Raw genomic sequence first — 22,435 nt, 5'->3', positions numbered from 1 at the left:
TGATGCAGGTAGTAGTTTAGTTATTGTCCCGATGCCTGCCTCAACATCCATGCCAAAACTTAGGTACACGCACATCCTGACTTCATCCTGCTCAACTCCTCGGGTCCACTGTAAGGTGCTTCACTGGTCACAAGCAGTGACACCACCCGCTCACTGACAGGACTGCCCCGTTCAAATTGAGAAGTATAGTCAGCCTATTAAAGGGGCGCTAATTATTTAGTAGAAAGCTTATGAACTGACCTCCCATTATCAAAGAGGACCATGTGCATTGTAGGCACAACAAGGATTCGCAAGTTTTTACTTCAGTGTAATATTATTTTGAACGTACAAATTATTCGTTTTCAGTATGATCCTCTGCTAACCTCTAGCAGCCGAAATAGGAGAAAGCCCAAGGAATCAAAATGGTAAAAAATCTTACACCTGCAAGGGGTGCAATTGTGTGAACTTTACTTTTTGGCTGACTCACTATATTAATCAAGAAAAACTTTTTTTTAGCTCACCTATTGCCGTTCCTGTTCACGAAAACGCTGTAGCAGCAACGTCCTGTTTATTCTAGAAACAAATTCTGTAAAAACACACAAACTCAATGGAGTTAAAAATGGAAAGTGGGGAAAAACATGCAGAAAAGGATAGACATGTTTCTGACTGCTCTAGCGCTTAGTCATGATCTCAAGATCATGACTAGAGATGAGCGAACTTAGTAATGTAAAGTAAAGTAATTTGATTAGTCACGAACATCTCTGCTCGGCGGTTGCTGACTTTATCCTGCATAAATTAGTTCAGCTTTCAGGTGCTCCAGTGGGCTGAAAAAGGTGGACACAGTCCTAGGAGAGAGTCTCCAGCCCACCGGAGCACCTGAAAGCTGAACTAATTTATGCAGGCTAAAGTCATCAACTGCCGAGCTGCGAGGTTCGTGACGAATCGAATTACTGGAAGTTCCCTCATCTCTAATCATGACTAAGGGTTAGAGCAGCCGGAAACGCATCAATGTTTTTCTGTAAGTTTTTCCATTGTCCATTTCCATTATTTTTTTTTTTTTCACTGAGTTTTTACTACAATAAACATTCTTATTCTGCAGTGCTGAATTGAAGTTTCTATCAACTTGTTATATTGTGCATCGGTGTTCATATTTACTAATGTATCTTCATGTGTAAAAGAACCCTTGGTTTCCTCATATGGGGCCCACAAGGGCATCTGTATCTTATGCACCTTCTTTAATTACGCTCCTTATTTCGATTGTACCCATGATCTGTTGTGACCCCCTATAAAACATTCAAGGATCGATTGAAGATATGACATTATTTTCTTGTCCATCATGTATCCTACTGTCAACAGTTATGCCTTTATTTTTCATTCAGGACAATGTTTTTTTATTTATTTTTATTTTTTTATTTATTTTTTGTGGTAGATAATATACTGTGCACCCAAAAACTGTTTTAGTTCAAATGACAAATCAGTACTTTTTAGAGCATTGTAGATCCTGTTGTAGGCAGCTTGGACATGCTAGATGTTCTTCGAAACTTCTGCTACTACAAAGAATCCCAAATAAAGTAAACATGAAATCCAAAATAACCTTTATTCTAAGTCACAAGACATAAGAAAGGATAAAAAATATTTGAAACAGATTACACTTTAATCACAGGTCCATACTATGACCAAATGATCCATCGTGTACCCCTAAAGTACACAAAATAACACATTGCTCTAGAAGCAAACCCAAAGAAACAATAAATAGCATTTGCTTAATAGTGCAGCATCAAATGTCAAAAGTGTATGTGCCACTATGAGAATAAAGTATAGAGTATAGTTGTATAAACCCCCCAAAAGCTTAAATATTCTAAGTGCATAATAAAGGAATCCTAATATATGAATGTGAATAAGACAAAACCTTGCCCTTTAATAACATTGAAGAAACTTGTCTGCCTCTCCAGAGCTCCATATGGCAGCTTCTGGATAACAATAGATTGTTACCACTTGCTTTTGTCTATCTTTTAGCGTCCTTTTCATTCAGAATACAATGGTGTTTGTAACTGATATTGTGCTCTGCAGTGGCCTTACAGCAGAGGGCGATGTTGAGCACATTTATTGTTCTTCTCTCTCAGGGCAGTGATTGGTTCGGATTGAATTATATGTATTGCTGTGTGTATAGCTGTTAATAGCATGAGTAGGGATCATAATTTTATTTTTTGGTTATACGGACATCACTCACCTTTTCCTTCGATTTGTTGGCTGGTTGAATGTATAAAAGACATGTAATGGTTTGTATGTTGTCTATCTTGCTGCTTAAATCCCTTTGTATTACACCGTTCTATTCCCTGGCTGACTTTGTTGTGTTCTCTACAGCTATTCCAGCTTTGTCTGACATGTTTTCATGCTCTGTCTTAAAAAAAAAAAGAAAAAGAAAATGATAATAATAAAATAAAAAATTCCCGTAAAGCTCTAGGCTATCGTTAAACAAGATTCTGTGTCTGTCTTTAATTGCGTTTTCCAATCTTCTCTCAACAGTGCCTACAACCGTAGTGGCAGAAACACCACCGGTTCAGCTAGTCGAGACAACCGTATCCACCACCACTACGACTTCACAGAAAGCTCTCATTAGCACTACATCGGCTGCAGGTACAAAGGAAGGAAGCAAAGGACTCAAGCCTCCAGCCGTCCTGTCTACCACAAAGAATCCTCCTCCAACCAGCGTCTTCCCTCTGCCGGAGAAGTTCTGTCTAGCTAAGGAATTAAAGGGAATCAGTTGGCCGCAAACGCAGAGAGGGATGCTTGTGGAACGCCCCTGCCCCAAAGGAACTCGAGGTACATTGTTGTTTTTGCTTTTGTTTGTTGTATCTTAGTATTTTGATGATTAAGCTCCTATATACAACTGGAAAAATATTCTATTACAGAGCTCTAATAGGACCTTGAAAATCAGTATGAAGTATATTTTTATTTAGATGGGGCCTGAAGGGGTTGTCCAGGTCTGTCCCTGGTCTATCTTGGGTTTTGCAGCTCAACACCATTCACTCGAATGAGCTGCAATACCAGTAATGACCAAGGCAAGAGCTCAAAACAGCAGCCTCCAGATAGGTAACTTTTTATTCTTAGCTAATAGTAGGGAAGGACCGATTATCAGTTTGGCCAATTTGATCGGCCGATATTCACGATTTTGGAGATTATCGGTATCGGCAATTACCTTGCCGATATGCTGATAATGCCCCACCTCCCCAGCCAGAGACCGCCGCAGCCGCTGCCCCATTGCCTCATGCCCGGTTTTATAATGACCTGTTCCCAGGTCCGCGCTACTTCTGGCTCCTGCGACGTCCTGCGCGCTGCGCAGCGCAATGACGAGTGACGTCCTCAACGCGAAGTCACCGTCAGTGCGCACAGTGACAGCTCAGGACGCCACCGAAGCCAGAAGTAGCGTGGACCCCGGGAACTAGTAATTATAAAACCGGGGATGGGGGACACAATGGGGCAGCGGCAGTGGTGGTTGGACTAGGGAGGACCCCAGGACAGGCAGGGGGATAGAAGCGGGTGGCGGCGGCAGTCTCTGGCCCCGCAAAAGCCGATGCAGTTCATTGATTTAAAGTGCCAGCTTTAAATCATTGATCTACAGCCGCTTCTGTGGGGCCGGGTGGGGGTAAATAGCCGATAACTTATAAAGGATATAAGTTATCGTCTATCGGCCTGAAAGGTCACAGATTATCGGTATTGGCCCTAAAATCAATATCGGTCGATCCCTAGCTCTGACATATTTCAATGATCTTAAAGGGCTGACCATTGACTTGCTGGAATGCTACCTCAAGTTATGTTTTTTCCAGTAGATCATTGCATGGTCTATTAAAAAAAAAAAAAAACTATATTGCCAGCTGGAGCTCTTCTCCAAGAGTCTAATAATGACTTACCCCCATCCCTTATTGTATATGGGGGAACAGGAGTAACAGCCTTTGGCCAACAGCATTCAAAGGTGTATGCTACCTTAAAGGGGTACTCTGCCCCTAGACATCTTATCCTCCGGCGCTGGGGACCCCCGCCATCTCCCTGCTGCACCCGGCGTTCATTTAGAGTGTCGGGTGCACCCCCAGAGAATTGTGACGTCACAACCATGCCCGCTCGTGACGTCACTGCCACGCACCCTCAATGCAAGTCTATGGGAGGGGGTGTGACGGCTGTCACGCCCCCTCCCATAGACTTGCATTGAGAGGGCATGGCCGTGATGTCATGAGCCTCGGCCCTGCATCGCCAGTCATCCGGCACGGAGCAAAGTTTGCTCGGTGCACCGGACGTCTGGGGTGCCACAGCTGAGATCACGGGGTTCCCAGCGATGGGACCTCCGCAATCAGACATCTTATCCCCTGTTCTTTTGAAAGGGAATAAGATGTCTAGGGGCAGAGTGCCCATTTAAGGGACAACCCAGGGTTGCCAAGGTTAGGTTTCAGTGCTTTGTCACACTTATTAGGGCGGATGTCTGCGATCTGTAAGGCACTGCTTAGTTTTAGTAGTGCACTAGGGATAACATAAGTTTTCATATAAAACCTGGTGCTCACTTTTTTTTTTCATTTTTGGTGTTTTTGGATTTCTAATATGCATTATTAAAGTATGTTTTATATGGCAGTCCTGTCCAAGTCAAGTCTTGCCATGAGCTGGCTTTTAACCTCCCAGTATTCCACGGGTCACAAATGCTTTTACCAAAATGCCAATGGATTTGTTCCACCTCACGGGTGTAAATCACTGTTTTGCTTTATGTGATTAGTCATTTCTATTTTCTTTCTAAAGGAACGGCTTCATACCTCTGCTTGATGACCACTGGAACCTGGAATGAAAGGGGCCCAGATCTTAGCAATTGTACCTCACATTGGGTCAGCCAGCTGACTCAAAAGGTTGGTTAGATAATCCTTTGACATAGTGTTTGGACCATTCCAAAAATCCTTGGCTGTTTTGTATGTACTTACATGTTTTTATGGTATACAGATAAGGAATGGAGAGAACGCTGCTAACTTGGCTAATGATCTGGCAAAATACACTAAGGAACCGGTGTTTGCCGGGGACATCAGCTCAACAATTAGACTCATGGAACAACTGGTGGACATCTTGGATGCTCAGTTACAGGATCTGAAGCCTAGCGAGAAGGACTCTGTTGGACGCAGTTATAACAAGGTAAGACCTTGTTTTTGTGACTTGCTTATTCAAGTTTTTCAGTAAGTGGTTCTATGTAAATCGTGAAAACCTGATCGTTCTAGGTACCCATGTCACTGATATATGTAGCCTTTTTCCGCTTTCAGTAAACCCTTTATCGGACCATGACAAAGATGAAGCCATATCCATGTCAGTGCTACATTCTGGACCAGTGTAGATACTGAAAGTCTGGTCCCTTGTTGTCATTGATTCCTAGTGAAGATGTTGCATGTGTAGGCTTAAAGGGATACTCCGCCCCTAGAAATCTTATCCCCTATCCAAAGGATAGGGGATAAGATGACCGTGGGGATCTTGCTGCTGAGATCCCCAGCAAACTTCTTGCAGACCCTGGCATTCTAAACAGTTTGTTGAGAACGCTGGGTTCCCGCAGTGGGAGATGTGATGTCACACTACGCTCCCTCCATTCATGTCTACGGGAGGGGGTGGATGTCACACCACCTCCCATACACTTGAATTGGGGGGTGGTGTGATGTCACGCCAGGAGCATGGAGTGAAACCACGAGGGGGCGTGACATCACATCTCCCGCCACGGGAACTCAACTTTCTAAACAGACTGTCCAGAATGCCGGGTGCTGCACGAAGATCGCAGGGGGGTCCCAGTGGTGGGACCCCCGCAATCAAACATCTTATCTTCTATCCTTTGGATAGGGGATAAGATGTCTAGGGGCGGAGTACCCCTTAATATGCTGGCCTTCATTTGTACAACAACCACATCTTTTCAACTGATAGTTTGAAGCTACTGAAAAATTTCCTTTCAATCTAATATTCTGGTTCTCTTTTTATAAAGCTGCAAAAACGAGAGAAGACTTGCAGAGTTTACTTAAAGGTATAATTTCCAATTACCTCCCTATGTCTTGTGGCTCCCTTCCTCCACGCTGCTTATCTTGCCTGTCTTTGATGCTCAGCAGCCAGCCGACGTAGACTCAGCCCATAGCTGAAGGAACTTCATGAATACCTGACAATTACCTGAATGGCTGCGCTGCATGCATCAAAATCCGGCGACCGCAGCCAATATGCATGTGATAAAACTCTGTGATAGACCGGACCGCTAGGAACGTTATTTAGGAGCAATCATGGTCCGGTTGGCTGCATCTTAACCGGTGCAGATCAGGCCTCATGCTTTTACTCTTTTTACTTTCCTGCTCTGATTAGAATCTCTATTTGTCATTTAAGGGAAGAAAAAAAATGTTTTTACTACATTGGCATTTCTAATTTTCCTTATTATGCTTCACCCCTGTCACCAGCAGCTGTGTATTACACCACGTCCTGACCTTAATTTCTGACCGATGTCATTTGTGTTGCTCTCAAATGAGTTCCTTGGTCCAGATAAGAAAAATAAACCTCTCTTTAAATTACGAATCAAACGCCGTCTTCCGCCATGCAAATGAAACCGTTCCCTTCTCGGTGATAGAAGACTCATTTGAACTTGAGATTAGAAGCCTCCATCTGTGTTTCTTTGTGACTAATGAAGCTGGCCTCAACAGAGCAATTTCTGTCCCACTTCACTTAATGGCTAAAGCCGTATCAACCGGAGATTTTGACTATTCTGCTTTTCTGTTGGAGCAGGAGAAATCAGTCAATGGCCTTTGGATGCGTCGACAGCAGTACCTGCCTAGAACGTTGCGTTGACTGGCTATGTGGGAATAAAGGATGTTAAGATGGATTAGAATAATTAATCTTTCTCTCGCAGATGCTTTGGGACCACCTTTAACTTTCTCGCTTTGTCTCTGTAAATTGCAGAATTTCCAGTCTGAACAGTAGAATGCTATTTTCCTTTATAAGCTTTTAGCACTGTTCAAAGTATATTTTTCTGGGTTATAGGCTGGGAATTAAAATTCAGTTTAAGGTTGGAGGGACAAGGGAGTTATTCAAGGTGACCTACACCTTTCAGACTTATATGCTACCTGGTCTAGTTGACATCATTAGGACATTAGCCCATAGGTTGGCACTTGCCAATGAGGTTTCATTTTAACGTTAATGGATAATGCTTTGGATGGCTGGTCTATTCCATAAGTTTTGATCTTTAGTTTCTCATAAGGCCAGTTTTAGGCTTTTAGTTGGAAGTGGTATGTTAATGTAGGTTGTTAATGTAGGTAAGTTAATGTAGGTTGTTTAAAAAAAAATTACATCTCTGTGCGTATGCCTGCATAGGGCACCCTGTTAAGGTGACAATGATGGTGCTGCCTATGACAGAGATGGATTGCTTCCTATTGATCATTCTGAAGGAAAACATTTATTATATGAATGATTTCTCAACCAATTCTTTGATAAGTTTAAAAACTTATTCTGTGTCCACTAAAGCAATGACCATAAAATTAAGGGTGCTATCACTTATTTCCATCAGAGCTATATCCTACACCTCCAAACACAGCCATTCTGTGGCATCCTTCATCCAATGACAGACTCTTCTGTTCACCATACGCATAGAGCTGGGATACTTCGGTATCAATTGGTTGCTTTCCCAAACATGCGGCAAACAGGAACTGCAAACTCATTGTAAAAGCAGCCTAAGATCTTCCTCACTCTTGCAGTGAACAGTTTGGATTTGTACAGAATGTAAATCTACATTTTTGGGTTGTTTGATTTCTCTTCAGGACAACTGTATTAAAAAAGAACATCTCAAAGGTTTTGATGGGTCAGAGTCTCCATGCTGAGACCCCGATCGATCAGGAGAACAAGGGGAGAAGAATTTTTTTTTTTTTGCTCTGTCTTGCACCCTCTGTCTTTCACCCTAATTATAAGTCTATGGGGCCGTCTGGTGATAGTTCCATACCAGCAAGTAAAGTGCACTACAGCACACTTCTCCACGCTCATTTTCCTTGATCGATGGGGGTTTCAGTTCTGAACAAAACTTTTGTGTCTCTGTGACGTGTGAAAAGTTTCTTCTTTTAAATGACAGTGACACTTTAAAATGTGTATCTGGCAGATCTATTGATAGAGTAGATCTTTGTCATTGATAATCGCATACCTCGTCCTTGTACTTTTCTCTTGGCAGGAATAATTTTTGGCCAAGTGCCGATATTTGGCAGTAATACTTTGTTGCCTCCCTTTGACTGGGATGCCTGGGCACGATGTCGAAGTGAAGTAACTTGTGTAGATGGGCATTATTTAATAGATGGTTCAACCCTATGTATTTTCCATGATGGCAAGTTGCCTAGTTTAAATGCAGTTGGAACACACATGAAATGTCTGTTTAGACATTCCTTGGCAAGTTAATATATGCCTTAAATACAGCATGACCAATAATTACCAAAGAATTTTTCTTTTGGCTATGTTTTCTTTAGTATGTTCTTTTATTTGCCTTAATGTTTCCTTTATAGTTACTGACAAGCTTACAATTCATGTATTTACGTTCCTGATCATGACTTTATTTTATGCACGTGTTTCATTCATTCCAGGTGTACGTGTATTTTATAGCCTCTTCCTTCTAAATAGATTATTGTTTCGTAGCGATCCAACCCGACATTTGATGACCTTTTTTCTTTTTTTCTTTTTTTTTTTTTTTTATGTTGACTACCAGTTGTCCCTAAATAACATGATGAGACTTACTGGTGACATCTCCATTCTTCTAGGCTATTGTGGACACAGTGGACAATCTCCTGAGGTTTGATGCTTTGGAAGCTTGGAGAGACATGAACTCATCAGAGCAAGCACATGCTGCCACCATGTTACTGGATACCCTCGAGGAAGGTGCATTTGTACTGGCGGACAACCTGGCCGACCCCACAAGAGTCACCATGCCCACAAACAACATAGGTAAGACAATTTGAAGGCATAGTCGGTAGCTATAGCGTTTCTTCACAGGGTGTTGCACTTCGTCTTTACAGTTATTAAACTTTCTTAATTGCGAATTACCGAGGGAGATTTCCTGTGATTCTTGTGATATTAATTGAATTTTGTTTTAGAGTTGATTGTACGGGGAGGGCAATCTGTGTAAATAGGTTCCCTCAGCAAAGTAAAGTTTAGCTCGGGGACCTTGAAATGGAGGCTTTGAAAATTCCCAGGTTTGCAGGTATATTGAGTTGTTCTAAGCCTATCTAATACCAGAGGAGCTCAAAACCAGAATATCTTGTAACGTAACATTATAACGCTATTAAACAGTGTTCTGCTGTGGGGCTGGAGATTTAAATTTCAATGTGCCTTTCATATAACTTAAGCACAGTTTTCTATTAACAAGAGACTAACAGAGCCGTTCCACTGTTTCCCCAGCACACATGTTGAGGGAACTCATAATAGCTGCATTGTAACACTACTGTCGTCTTTCTTGACTCTTGTTCACCGTAACCAGTTCTCGAAGTGGCTGTGCTCAATACAGAGGGCCAGGTGCAAGAGTTGAGATTTCCTCAGGGTAACAACGAAGATAACCTGATCCAGCTTTCCGCAAACACCGTCAAACAGAACAGCAGGAATGGTAAGTCGCCGGGCACATGTTCCGACTGCTATTGTTCCAACTCTCAGATCTGTAACTTTAGCATTGGAATTGTTTATTAGCAAATGGCGATTCTTTTAAGAGCTGCAGAAACATCTGTAGAGCAGCTCTTGTTTCTGCCGCGCTTTACTTTAATGAGGGTCTGTGGATTTGGCTTGTTAGAGTAACAACAGTACTTTTGTTATTACGAGCGATGGCAGGACGTTTATGCATTCACTCATTTATCCTTCCCGTTGTCTGCCAGGGCTCGCCAAGTTGGTCTTCATCAAGTACAAAAGCCTGGGCCAGTTCCTCAGCACGGAAAATGCCACCATAAAACTGGGCAGCGATCTGGCCGGCCGAAACAGCACCCGCGTCGCCGTGAATTCGGACGTGATCGCGGCCTCCATAAACAAGGAATCGAGTCGTGTTTTTCTAACGGACCCCGTGTACTTCACACTGAAGCACATCGATGTGAGTGGCCATTTGTTGTGTTGTCTAAATTATGAAGTCTAGAATGGATTTTTGTTATTCAACAGGAAGAGGCGGTCTAACAATGATACAGAGCTCATACGCAGAAAGGCGACCATGACATAAACTGGGGCAAGAAGGGATGAGACTGGGAAGAAGGGGGGGGGGGCAAGGGGAGGAAGTGTGGGTCTACATATAGTTTAAAAAGTCCTTGCATGTATAATGGATTTTTGATAGGATGGAGTGGTTGGATTTTCGGACTTGTAAATAAATAGTTTTTTCGGGATTGGAAATATGCCTCCAGGTCACAAGGAGAATTTCTTTCAGTCATCGAACATAAAATTAAATGAAACTCGGATCAGTGATTATTAGAACTTAAGTGTATTCTTAATGAAAGCTAATTCAGTAGCAACATGAAAATGTAAATGAGTCTAATTCATTTGTGAGTGAAAATTAACTCTTACCTTAGCAGCGGGGCAGCTCAATCTAAACTCTGATTACTCTGTATAAATTAGCAGGTTTAGATCCCGCCATGTGTAAAATCAGCTTTTGATGCCAACGTTATCAACATTAAAAGTTGCTATCAAGGTACCTTTCTTCGAGTGTTAGATCTTCATTCTTCCATCAGACTAAAATAACTATCGGTCCAGCTAAACTCAATGTCAGAAATATTGTCTGTTAATCATTACTCTGACACCCCAATCTCTCGTATTGCCCACTTGGATAATTTCTTCACCCATAATTAGGAGTCACATTTTTGTTGAAATAAACAATTAATTTAATATCAGTCCTTTGCGGACTCTGATTAGCTCACCGCCTTGGTACTTTGGTGCACAGCAACCGCTCCGGTGGCTTTTTATAGCAGAGAAGGAAAAAAAACACCTATTTTTTTAGCTCCCTGATTAAAATTTTATCTTTTATTGTCTGTTCTTAAAAAGCACGGTGGTACAAATATGTGCTATTAAAAAATAAATTTGTAATCTAGAATGCAAGTTAGCTTCTGAATTTTTTTAAAGGGGTCTTCCTTAACTATCACTAATCTCTTGCATCAGTGACACTGAGCATTGTGCCGAAATAGGAGAACATCTATTGTTATTTTCACATTCAATATCCCTTATTTCAAGAATCAAATAGTCAGCAGTCCTTGGCATTGTCATTGGTCAAACCTAAATTAATAGCATGTTCACTCTTTCTCACCAAAAAGTTTAGTCAGTATAACGTGACACCAGGCTGTTTTGTGTTTTTGCCCGATTTGCACATGGCCGAATTTAATGACTCTCTCTCGTTCCATTTAATCTTTTTAGCGTATAAACACAAGACAGAACCTGTCACTTGTGAAGACACAGATTAGCATGGGCAAATTATGTAAAATAAATAAATAAAATGAATTTACAATTCATTTACAATGAAGTTACAATTTTAATAGTCTATAAGTCTTCATTGCGTTTTACATGAAAGAAAAAAAATTGTCTTTCCTGTGTTTTCTGAAAAAAAACATTATGCTGCGGGGGTAGTGGGAAATATAGGAAAAATAAATAAAGCATACCGTATATACTCGAGTATAAGCCGAGTTTTTCAGCACGATTTTTTGTGCTGAAAACTCCCCCCTCGGCTTATACTCGAGTGAACTCTCCGCCTGTCAATCCCTTTCAGTGGTCTTCGTCATCATCCAGACCCCCCTTTAGTTTTCTACTCACCTCCCCTCGGTGGGAAGGAAGGGTGAGCTGGTCCAGGCCATCTATGCTGCAAGGACTGTCCGGTGGGGAGGGTTAGTCGTTCCGGACTGTCCATTTTCAACGGGAGGCCCTCTTCTCTGCTCCGGGCTTTGCCCCGGACTAGTGACGTTACCGTGACGACGAAGCACAGGGACGTTCATGTGCAGGGACGTCCCTGTGCGTCGTCATCAAGGCAACTTCACTGATGATGACGAAGGCCACAGTGGTCTTCAACCTGCAGACCTCCAGATGTTTCAAAACTACAACTCCCAGCATGCTGGGAGTTGTAGTTTTGCAACATCTGGAGGTCCGCAGGTTGAAGACCACTGAAGGGATTGACAGGCGGTGATGATGAAGGGGGTGGTGATGATGAAGGGGGTGGTGGTGATGATGAAGGGGGTGGTGGTGATGAATGGGGATGATGATGAGGGGGATAATGACGGGGGTCTGGATGATGTATTTCCCACCCTAGGCTTAGTCGAGTCAATAACTTTTCCTGTGTTTTTGGGGTGAAATTAGGGGCCTTGGCTTATATTCGGGTCTGCTTATACTCTAGTTTATAAGGTACTTATCTTGCCCTGGTTTCCCGTAACTCCTGTCCACCTCTGATCCTCTGATCGTCTTTCTTTTGCCTGCTTCTAAGACGAGTGCTCGGAGCCGGACCTTTCAACTTGGCCAATCACTGGCTAAGACAGGACGCAGCTATGACCAGTGATTAGCTGAGGGGTAGGTTCTGTTTAGAGTGCTAGTCTAGAAGAGAGATGATCAGATAGAGGCAAATGTGAGCTGCAGATGACTCGTTAGGTAAGTATGTTTTTTTTTTCCCACCTCCTCCCTGCTGTAGCAGCATATTGTTTTTTTTACCCCTATAGAAAATAAGAAATATACTATTAGAACAAAAACAGAATTGTAAGAATATCTCTATGCTCGATGTAACTAAGTATTTCATTCTGTGCTGGAAGCTAACAGGTTGCCTTTTAAGTTGTTTTTTTTGTATATGTTTTTTTTTTTCCTCTTCTCTGAGCTGGAAGTAGATGCAGTGATTATTGTGGAGTTTGTTGGTCTCCTTAGTCAGCTCCCTTACTGTGTAACACTGAGTAGATTTCTGTAGTGCTTTATCTCGTTCAGCGCTAAATAATGGATTTTCTGTCCTTGAAAGAAAAGTGCTGCAGCTAAGAGCTGTTAAAAAAGAACCTTGGAGACTGGGAATGATCCTGATAACGGGGAATAAGATCTAAAGCACGTTCTGTTCGAAAGTTTAGACAAGGCTTGTTCATTGTGTCTGTTTCTTAGTCAATTGATAGGCTGCTTTCTGTTACTGGTACAACCTACACAATGGCTGCCACCGGTACGGGGGCTGTGTCTTTCCAACAACTCTGCTACATTAAGAATCTTCTCCACAAATAACTCACTTGGGATAACATTTTTTGGGTGCCTCCAAACTACTAGGGCCACCTGTACAACAAAACTATCCAAGCCATTGTCAATGGGGTAAGAATTCCCAAAAATCTGTCTACAGATGGGTGTCTAGTTTATATTTCTTACAGTGTGTAGATCAGACATTGTCTTTACATGGTATTTACCTACAGGTGGAACTGGAGAGACAATGATCAAATTTGAATACTTTAAGACCTATACCTTAGTTATTTTAGTTTTACGCCTTGCTGACACATAATGGTTCCACTCATAATAATGCCCATTCTCTACTGCTTAGTTCTAAACCATAGATATTTTTATTGCTATATTTGGTGGTGTCTTGGTTTTAATTTTTTTTCTTTCTTTCTTTCTTTTTCAGCCCCTTAATTATTTTAATGCCAACTGCTCTTTCTGGAACTACTCGGAGAGAACGATGATGGGATATTGGTCCACGCAGGGTTGCCGTTTGATAGAAACCAATGAGACCCACACAACCTGCGCTTGCAGCCACTTAACCAATTTTGCCATCCTCATGGCCCATCGAGAGATCGTGGTATGTGTAATTTTAGGTTTAACAGCAAAATTTTGTCTTATTATTTTTATTTTATTTTTTTGACTGGAAATGACTTGTGCTTGTTCTGTATATAGGGGGCACGTGTATTTATTATGATAATGTGAGCACCCAAGCTGGATTGTTTTTGGATGAGTGAGATACAGTGTACGTACGTACAGGAAAAGGAGAGGAGCCGGGTGGAAAGAGGAAGGATGGGGATTGTAAGAACAATAGTTGAGGCATTTAGGAAATTTCTTAGATGATAGAAATCATTACCAGATGATCATTCAACGTTTTCATTCTCTTTAAGATCATCTTATTGCCATTATCATTCTTATTTATTTATTTTTTCTTTCTCTTGCCCACTTTTATACTAAAGGTTTTCTATTTTTACCTTTTCTTCCCCAGTACAAAGACAGTAGACACGGACAGTTCTTGGATGTCATCACACGTATGGGAATAGTCATCTCCCTGGTCTGTCTTGCCATTTGTATTTTTACCTTCTGCTTCTTCCGCGGTCTCCAGAGTGATCGAAATACAATACACAAGAATCTTTGCATCAACCTTTTCATTGCGGAATCTTTGTTCTTGATCAGCATTGATAAAACAAGCAACGAGGTGAGGATCCTTGTTTGGTGTAAAATAACTCGCCCCTTTTACTTCCTAAATAATATGACTGGGCCGTTATGAAATCGAGGAAGTTTTTTAAATTTTATTATTATTATTATTATTATTATTTTTTAATATAAACTTAAAAAAAAAGTTGGCCCATCAGGACACAACTCTCTTTCTGGGAGAAAGGAGATGATCCTCAGGTTGCAGTATGGCAGATTGTTAGAAAAGGCAGTGACTTGGTCACTACCTATGATTGGTGGGAGTTTGACCTTTGTTTAACTTTCTGGAGCCAGTTTATATAGAAAAAAAAGTTGTTGTTTTTTTCCTGGGTAACCCCTTTAATCTTCAGGAAAAAGGGCGGATATGGAAAATGTACTATAAACTTGTGTAATACATAGTTGCACTTAGCTCACTGGATTTGGAGATGCTCTTTTTCTGTTTAAGCCGTTATATACTTTTATTTTTATTTTATTTTTTTATTCTTGGGTGGAAAGGGAGTATTTTTACTAATAGTGCTGAAATAATTTACTATGTCCTAGTGGACTGCCTACAATTAATCCTTCATCATATTTCTAAGTCGAGTTAATACATGGTATCCCCAACACGCCTATATCTTACGGTTTTACAGTGATACAAGTTAAAGGGGTACTCCAGTGAAAAACTTTTTTTTTTTTTTTTTTTTTTTTTTTTTTTTTATCAACTGGTGACAGAAAGTTAAACAGGTTTGTAAATTACTTCTATTAAAAAATCTTAATCCTTCCTGTACTTATTAGCTGCTGAATACTTCAGTGGAAATTATTTTCTGTTTGAAACACAGAGCTGTCTGCTGACATCATGACCACAGTGCTCTCTGCTGACATCTCTGTCCATTTTAGGAACTGTCCAGAGTAAAAGGAAATCCCCATAGCGAACATATGCTGTTCTGGACAATTCCTAAAATGGACAGAGGTGTCAGCAGAGAGCACTGTGCTCATGATGTCAGCAGACAGCTCTGTGTTTCAAACGGAAAATAATTTCTACTGTAGTATTCAGCAGCTAATAAGTACAGGAAGGATTAAGATTGTTTAATAGAAGTAATTTACAAATCTGTTTAACTTTCTGGCACCAGTTGATTTAAAAAAAAAAAGTAAAGTTTTTCAGCGGAGTACCCCTTTAAATTGTCTCATCATTCTTGGATGTTTTTTTTTTTTCCTCCCCTCAGATCGCCTGTGCTATTCTTGCTGGTCTCCTTCATTACTTCTTCCTGGCGGCCTTTGCCTGGATGTGCCTGGAAGGAGTCCAACTTTACCTCATGCTTGTGGAAGTATTTGAAAGCGAATATTCAAGGAAAAAGTATTATTACGTCGTCGGTTACCTCTTCCCGGCCATTGTGGTTGGAGTCTCAGCCGCCATCGACTACAAAAGCTATGGAACTGAGAAAGCGTAAGTATATAACCACCGGATCTTGTTAACTTCTAGATGGTGTAAGTGTGGACGGGGTCTGTTCTTCTGGAGTAATGGTGCGAAGTTCATCTAGCAGACGGGCTCTCCAGCGTCCCCATTTATTTGCGAAATTTTACTTAACTAGATAAAATAAAAAATTTTAAGAATTCCAAAATCATACACTGTCCTTCTTCTGGAGCGCAGGTTGTAGCAAAACTCATTCCCTAAGGCAGTGTTTCCCAACCAGGGTGCCTCAAGCTGTTGCAAAACTACAACTCCCAGCATGCCCGGACAGCCAAAGGCTGTCCGGGCATGCTGGGAGTTGTAGTTTTGCAACAGCTGGAGGCACCCTGGTTCGGAAACACCCTAAGGGATAGGAATAGGGGGACTCCCGTAAGTATAACGATGTTGACACAGTCGCCTTGGTGCTTACCATCAGTGTCCTGTGACTTCTATAGTACCTGAGGGTGCAGATATGCCTTTATGATATGCCCAGGGTCTGACTGTCCCACCCAGCTTTCCCAGGCTCCTGGAAGGCACATCTGCTTAGTTCGGCAACCCCATGACCAGTTATCCCCATTACTAGTCCCAACACCTTTACTAGAAAGTTAAAAGTTAGACAGAAAAAAACAACCTTAACTTCAGAAGCTCATAAGTACTGAAAGAATTAAGATTTTTTAATAGAAGAAATTTACAAATCTGTTTAAGTGCTCTCTGATGACACTGATCTCGGGAACCGCCCAGTTTAGAAGCAAATCCCCATAGCAAACCTCTTCTAAACTGAGCGGTTACCGAGACCCGTGTCATCAGAGAGCACTTAGACAGAAAAGAACAACCTTAACTTCAGACGCTCATAAGTACTGAAAGGATTAAGATTTTTTTTAATAGAAGTAATTTACAAATCTGTTTAACTTTCTGCAGCCAGTTGATATATAAAAAAAAGTTTTTTTTCCTGGATAACCCCTTTAAAGTGTTACTGTGCATAAAGTGATACAGGTAGAAGCAGATATGCCATTCAGGAGCATAGAAAAGCTAGGTCAGACATTCTCACCAATAATTTCTATGCTCCAGAATGGCATATCTGCTTATAACTGTATAACTTTATGCAATGGGGCAGTAAATTACTGATGACCATGTTGGTTGCAGTACTAAGCAGATGTGCTATTTAGGAGCCTGGAAAAGCTGGGAGATAGCATTAACCTGCCTGTGCCATTATTATTTCATATCTAGGCTGTAGACACCTTTTTTAGACTGTTTACAGAAACTGGTGGGATTGGTCACACATAATGGGAGGTAATGGTCCCAAATTGATTGGGAGTGGGATTAAGAAAGTCCAGCGCAGGGCTCTACCGGGAAGTGATCGGTACAGAACAGGAAGTCTCGGCTTAGTTTTAGGCCTAGTGGCCAGATAGGAAACTGCAGATTTCAGGATTGTTTTAAAATATAGATAGTAAAATGGAAAATAAGAAACAAACATCTCCAAAAAATGGTTAGCATAAGAACTTGATTTAAACAACAAGAACCTATATATTATAAGTAAAAGGGGACTAAAATGTATTTATATTAACAGAGAAAATATTTGGTCTGCAACTTCCACCCATGGAAACAGTTTATTCATCATTTTGCCTAATTTTCTTCTTTTTTTTTATTCATTCTCCTTAAGTCCCACTTGGGTTATTTTTTAATGTCCTACTGGTTTTCGGCAGAACATGACAGCTGAACATTTTATGTCTGTTACGTTCCAGTGAGACGCCTACTTTGCATATGCCATAAAGATAAAAGGCCAAACTTGAGGATTACAAAAGAATAGCCTGAGCAAAAATGAAATAACAAAAAAAAGTATCTATTTTTTTTCTTTTTATCTTTTTTTTTTTTTTGTAAAGCAATTGCTAAGATCACAGATCCCCTGCTGAAATCCACATCTACAAATCAAATAATGTGTAAAGTAAATAAATTATACCCTTGTAACATAGTCAGATGGCCGCGCCGTGGTTCACTGACAGCCTCCTCTGTCTGTTCTGCTAAAGATTCCCCAATACCCACATCACGTTGGCACATCGCAGCTCAGAGATGATCGGTGCGGGAAACTTTTTTTTTTACAATTTCCAAACTCATACTTATTTGTATAAATTTTATGCTTTTCCATTTTTTTTAAGGTGCTGGCTGAGGGTAGACACCAATTTCATATGGAGTTTTATTGGTCCGGTGGCTTTCATTATTCTGGTAAGATGTTGTTCTCCTTTTATCCTTTTCCTAAATTGTTAGAGTAATTTAATTTGCCATCTCCCGATAAGGATCCTATTAATGGACCAAATCACATGTCAAGCATGCTCTCTCGTCTGGATATGGATTATTCAGATACCGGCTTGTTGGTAAAAAAAAAATATATATATATATATATATATATATGTATGTATGTATATATATATATATATATATATATATATATATATATATATATATATAAAATATGAGTAGAAGAGGTGTGTGCCCGGGCTTGCCCAGGCCGCCAGCCCAGGAAAATTGTACACAAAACCCAAGAAACACAGCACCAGTCAGGTCACGGATCTTTAAAAAGCTGGGTTCCTGTTGCTCTGATTTTGGGATAATAAAGACAACCCAGCTTTTTAAAGATCCGTGTCCTGACTGGTGCTGTGTTTCTTTGATTTCATATACGGTATATGTATGTATATATATATATATATATATATATATATATATATATATATATACATACATATACCGTAGATGTGATACAAAAAAAAAAAATAATTATATATATATATATAATTTTTTTTTTTTTTTGTATCACATCATTTTGGAAGCTCCACCTGTTAAGGAAATACATTACTGGAGTGTTGTTTTGGAGATAAGTTACTTATTCCTTATTTGAATAAAGATTTGTTCACTCAGCTGCTTTGATACATTTTAAAGCAGACATTACTAAATTTGTTGGTTGAAAGACATTTTAGCTAGATAAAAATAAATGTCAATTTTCTCCTATAACTTAGTCTAAATCAGTATTTCCCAACCAGTCCGCTGTCTGTAGCTCAGAAATCCCATTCTAGCTCCTTGTTTCTTGTATTTGGTTTGCTATTTGATGCTGCTATTCCAGACCAAGGTCGTAATTTGTCAACCGAATATTCTGCCTGGTACCTGTGGTGCTTCTCCTGGTCTTGGCTTACTTCTGACTTCATTCCAGACTCGTACCCAGGACAGTGTTTTCCAAACAGTGTGTCTCCAGCTGTTGTAAAACTACAAATCCCAGCATGTTTGGACAGCCATTGGCTCAATTCAAGCTATTGCTGTTGTTGTACTTTGTCAACCGAACACTCTGCCTGGTACCTGTGGTGCTACTCCTGGTTTTGGCTTGCTTCTGACTTCATTCCAGACTGATGCCCAGAAGAGTGTTTCCCAAGCATTGTCCCTCCATCTCTTTCAAAACTACATATACCAGCATTCTTGGACAGCCATTGGCTTAATTCATGTTATTGCTGACTAAGGTCATTGTACCTTGTCAACCGAATACTCTGCCTGGTACCTGTGGTGCTACCCCAGTCTTGGCCGAGTTCATTTCAGACTCATTCCTAGGCCTAGAACAGTTTTTCCTCAACCAATGTGCCGTTGGCTGTCCGGGCATGCTGGTAGTTTTAGTTTTGCAACAGCTGGAAGCACACTGGTTGGAAAACACTGGTCTAAAAAAATGGCACAGGCCAATGAGTATTATTATTCTGCTCGCAAATGGCAATGAAAGCATGGAGCCATGGGATAACATGTAACCGACCCCTTTAACTATAATGCTTAATTTACAAACTGGTCTCTTTATATGGAAAAGAGGTGGGCCTCCTTAGACTTCTGGGCCCAAATACAACAACACCACCCATAGTTACACATTTGCCCCTATTACCATGTAGGAGCCATGAAACATGACTTTAGCCAAAACCAGATTTTCCTCCAAAAGAAAGAGAGACGCTTCTGCAGACAACTGTTCCATGGTTCTTGTCAGTATGTGAACTGCTGTTTCGGGGTTCAATGTATAGCTACACATATACCCCATGGCAATGTAGGAGCCATAAATTATAACTTTGGCCAAACCAGATTTTCCTCCAAAAGAAGGGGGAGCTGTTTCGGGATTCTTGCCCCTCGTCAATATGTGCCCCATTGTCGGTATGTGAACTTCTGTTTCGGGGTTCCTGCCCCCTTATCTACTTAATGAAGACTGCTGGTTGAGTAGAGGGAATCTCTTTGATGCAGCACTGCAGTAAATAGACTATGTAAAAATTTTAAATCGAGAGCATCTACACCCGCTCAGGTTAGTCTTGACAAGTCATAGGGAGGAAGTTGAGGCTACAGATGGGCAGGTCTTCAATAGAATCTCCATTTTGAATGCCACTATATTGATCTTTAGTCATCCTAACATATTTTTCATCCTAGAATATTTTTTCTGCTCCTGCTTAGGACTAAACTGCTGTTGAATGTGACAGATTGATGTAGATTGTTGTAATTGCTCCTTGTAAGAAACTCTCAAGTGAGGCCGAGCACTATTAGGTTTCCCTGTTGACTTGTAAAAAATGTGTCTAGCCCCATTTTCTTGCGATCCATTGATGTCATAATGAAATGTACACAGCCCCGTGTATCAGATGGAAACATCTGTGAGTAGTCTTCTCTAGACTTTATGGAGGTAGCAGCGAAATTTATCGGTCTTCCTGGTGCCGGTTGCTCGCCACCTGGAACCTATTATAAATCTGATAACAAATGCTTACTCCATCTTTGTATCTGTTTATAGAAATGACAGCATTTGGGTGGAGACGCTTTCCTGAACTATTAACTGTCTGTCTTGTTAGTCTTTGTAAGAGATTCCCTTGGGTTTCCTCGTGTGTCCAACGAAAAAGGATCTTGGTGGCTATTACAAAAGGGAGGAACAAAGGTCATTCATTGCTCATCGCAATAACAATAGTAATACTTATGTGACGTTATCGTAATTGGTGCAATTTGGGCTTATGCTACCCAAGTGTGGTTGTGATGTTTTAGGGATTAGCCTATATATATATATATATATATATATATATATATATACACACACACACACACTGCTCAAAAAAATTAAGGGAACACTAAGATAACACATCCTAGATCTGAATTAATGAACTGGTCGTATGAAATACTTTCGTCTTTACATAGTTGAATGCGCTGACAACAAAATCACACAAAAATTATCAATGGAAATCAAATTTATCAACCCATGGAGGTCTGGATATGGAGTCACACTCAACATCAAAGTGGAAAACTACACTACAGGCTGATCCAACTTTATGTAATGTCCTTAACACAAGTCACAATGAGGCTCAGTAGTATGTGGCCTCCACGTGCCCGTATGACCGCCCTACAATGCCTGGGCATGCTCCTGATGAGGTGGAGGATGGTCTCCTGAGGGATGTCCTCCCAGACCTGGACTAAAGCATCCGCTAACTCCTGGACAGTCTGTGGTGCAACGTGGTGTTGGTGGATGGAGCCAGACATGATGAACCAGATGTGCTCAATCGGATTCAGGTCTGGGGAACGGGCGGGCCAGTCCTCAGCATCAATGCCTTCCTCTTGCAGGAACTGCTGACACACTACAGCCACATGAGGTCTAGCATTGTCTTGCATTAGGAGGAACCCAGGGCCAACCACACCAGCATATGGTCTCACAAGAGGTCTTAGGATCTCATCTCGGTACCTTATGGCAGTCGGGCTACCTCTGGCAAGCACATGGAGGGCTGTGCGGCCCCCCAAAGAAATGCCACCTCACACCATTACTGACCCACCGCCAAACTGGTCATGCTGAAGGATGTTGCAGGCAGCAGAGCATTCTCCACAGTGTCTCCAGACTCTGTCACGTCTGTCCCATGTGCTCAGTGCCTGCTTTCATCTGTGAAGAGCACAGGACGCCAGTGGTGAATTTGCAAATCGTGGTGTTCTCTGGCAAATGCCAAATGTCCTGCACGGTGTTGGACTGTAAGCACAACCCCCACCTGTGGATGTCGGGCCCCCATACCATCCTCATGGAGTCTGTTTCTGACCGTTTGAGTGGACACATGCACATTTGTGGCCTGCTGGAGGTCATTTTGCAGGACTCTGGCAGTGCTCCTCCTTGCACAAAGGTGGAGGTAGTGGTCCTGCTGCTGCGTTGCTGCCCTCCTACGGCCCCCTCCACGTCTCATGATGTACTGGTCTGTCTCCTGTTGGCGCCTCCATGCTCTGAACGCTACGCTGACAGACACAGCAAAACTTCTTGCCACAGCTCGCATTGATGTGCCATCCTGGATGAGCTGCACGACCTGAGCCACTTTTGTGGGTTGTAGACTGTCTCATGCTACCACTAGAGTGAAAGCACCACCAGCATTCAAAAGTGACCAAAACATCAGCCAGGAAGCATAGGAACTGAGAAGTGGGCTGTGGTCACCACCTGCAGAACCACTCCTTTATTGGGGGTGTCTTGCTAATTGCCTATAATTTCCACCTGTTGTCTGTTCCATTTGAACAGCAGCATGTGAAATTGATTTTCAATCAGTGTTGCTTCCTGAGTGGACAGTGTGATTTCACAAAAGTGTGATTGACTTGGAGTTACATTGTTGTTGTTGTTTGTGTTCCCTTTATTTTTTTTTAACAGTG

General features: G+C 41.4%; 1 protein-coding gene across 36 annotated transcripts in view; it reads left to right on the top strand.

The window, feature by feature from the left end:
• ADGRL2 (adhesion G protein-coupled receptor L2) overlaps positions 1 to 22,435 on the top strand; it is a 218,191-nt gene that overhangs the window by 170,446 nt on the left and 25,310 nt on the right. For 27 of the 36 annotated variants that reach the window (XM_056532583.1, XM_056532578.1, XM_056532576.1 and 24 more), the window contains 11 exons: positions 2,506 to 2,802; positions 4,762 to 4,865; positions 4,957 to 5,142; positions 5,969 to 6,007; positions 8,754 to 8,937; positions 9,470 to 9,592; positions 9,855 to 10,063; positions 13,571 to 13,744; positions 14,153 to 14,362; positions 15,561 to 15,781; positions 17,938 to 18,004. In XM_056532583.1, coding sequence (XP_056388558.1) covers positions 2,506 to 2,802; positions 4,762 to 4,865; positions 4,957 to 5,142; positions 5,969 to 6,007; positions 8,754 to 8,937; positions 9,470 to 9,592; positions 9,855 to 10,063; positions 13,571 to 13,744; positions 14,153 to 14,362; positions 15,561 to 15,781; positions 17,938 to 18,004 — 1,814 coding nt within the window. The remainder of the gene's footprint in view (positions 1 to 2,505; positions 2,803 to 4,761; positions 4,866 to 4,956; positions 5,143 to 5,968; positions 6,008 to 8,753; positions 8,938 to 9,469; positions 9,593 to 9,854; positions 10,064 to 13,570; positions 13,745 to 14,152; positions 14,363 to 15,560; positions 15,782 to 17,937; positions 18,005 to 22,435) is intronic. The other 9 variants (XM_056532585.1, XM_056532604.1, XM_056532579.1 and 6 more) reach the window with 1 other exon arrangement.

The sequence above is a fragment of the Hyla sarda genome, chromosome 7 (genome assembly GCF_029499605.1).
Source record: "Hyla sarda isolate aHylSar1 chromosome 7, aHylSar1.hap1, whole genome shotgun sequence".
NCBI classification, from domain to species: domain Eukaryota; kingdom Metazoa; phylum Chordata; class Amphibia; order Anura; family Hylidae; genus Hyla; species Hyla sarda.
Note: the sequence above shows the minus strand (reverse complement) of the source record. Positions and strands in the feature narration are given on the sequence as shown.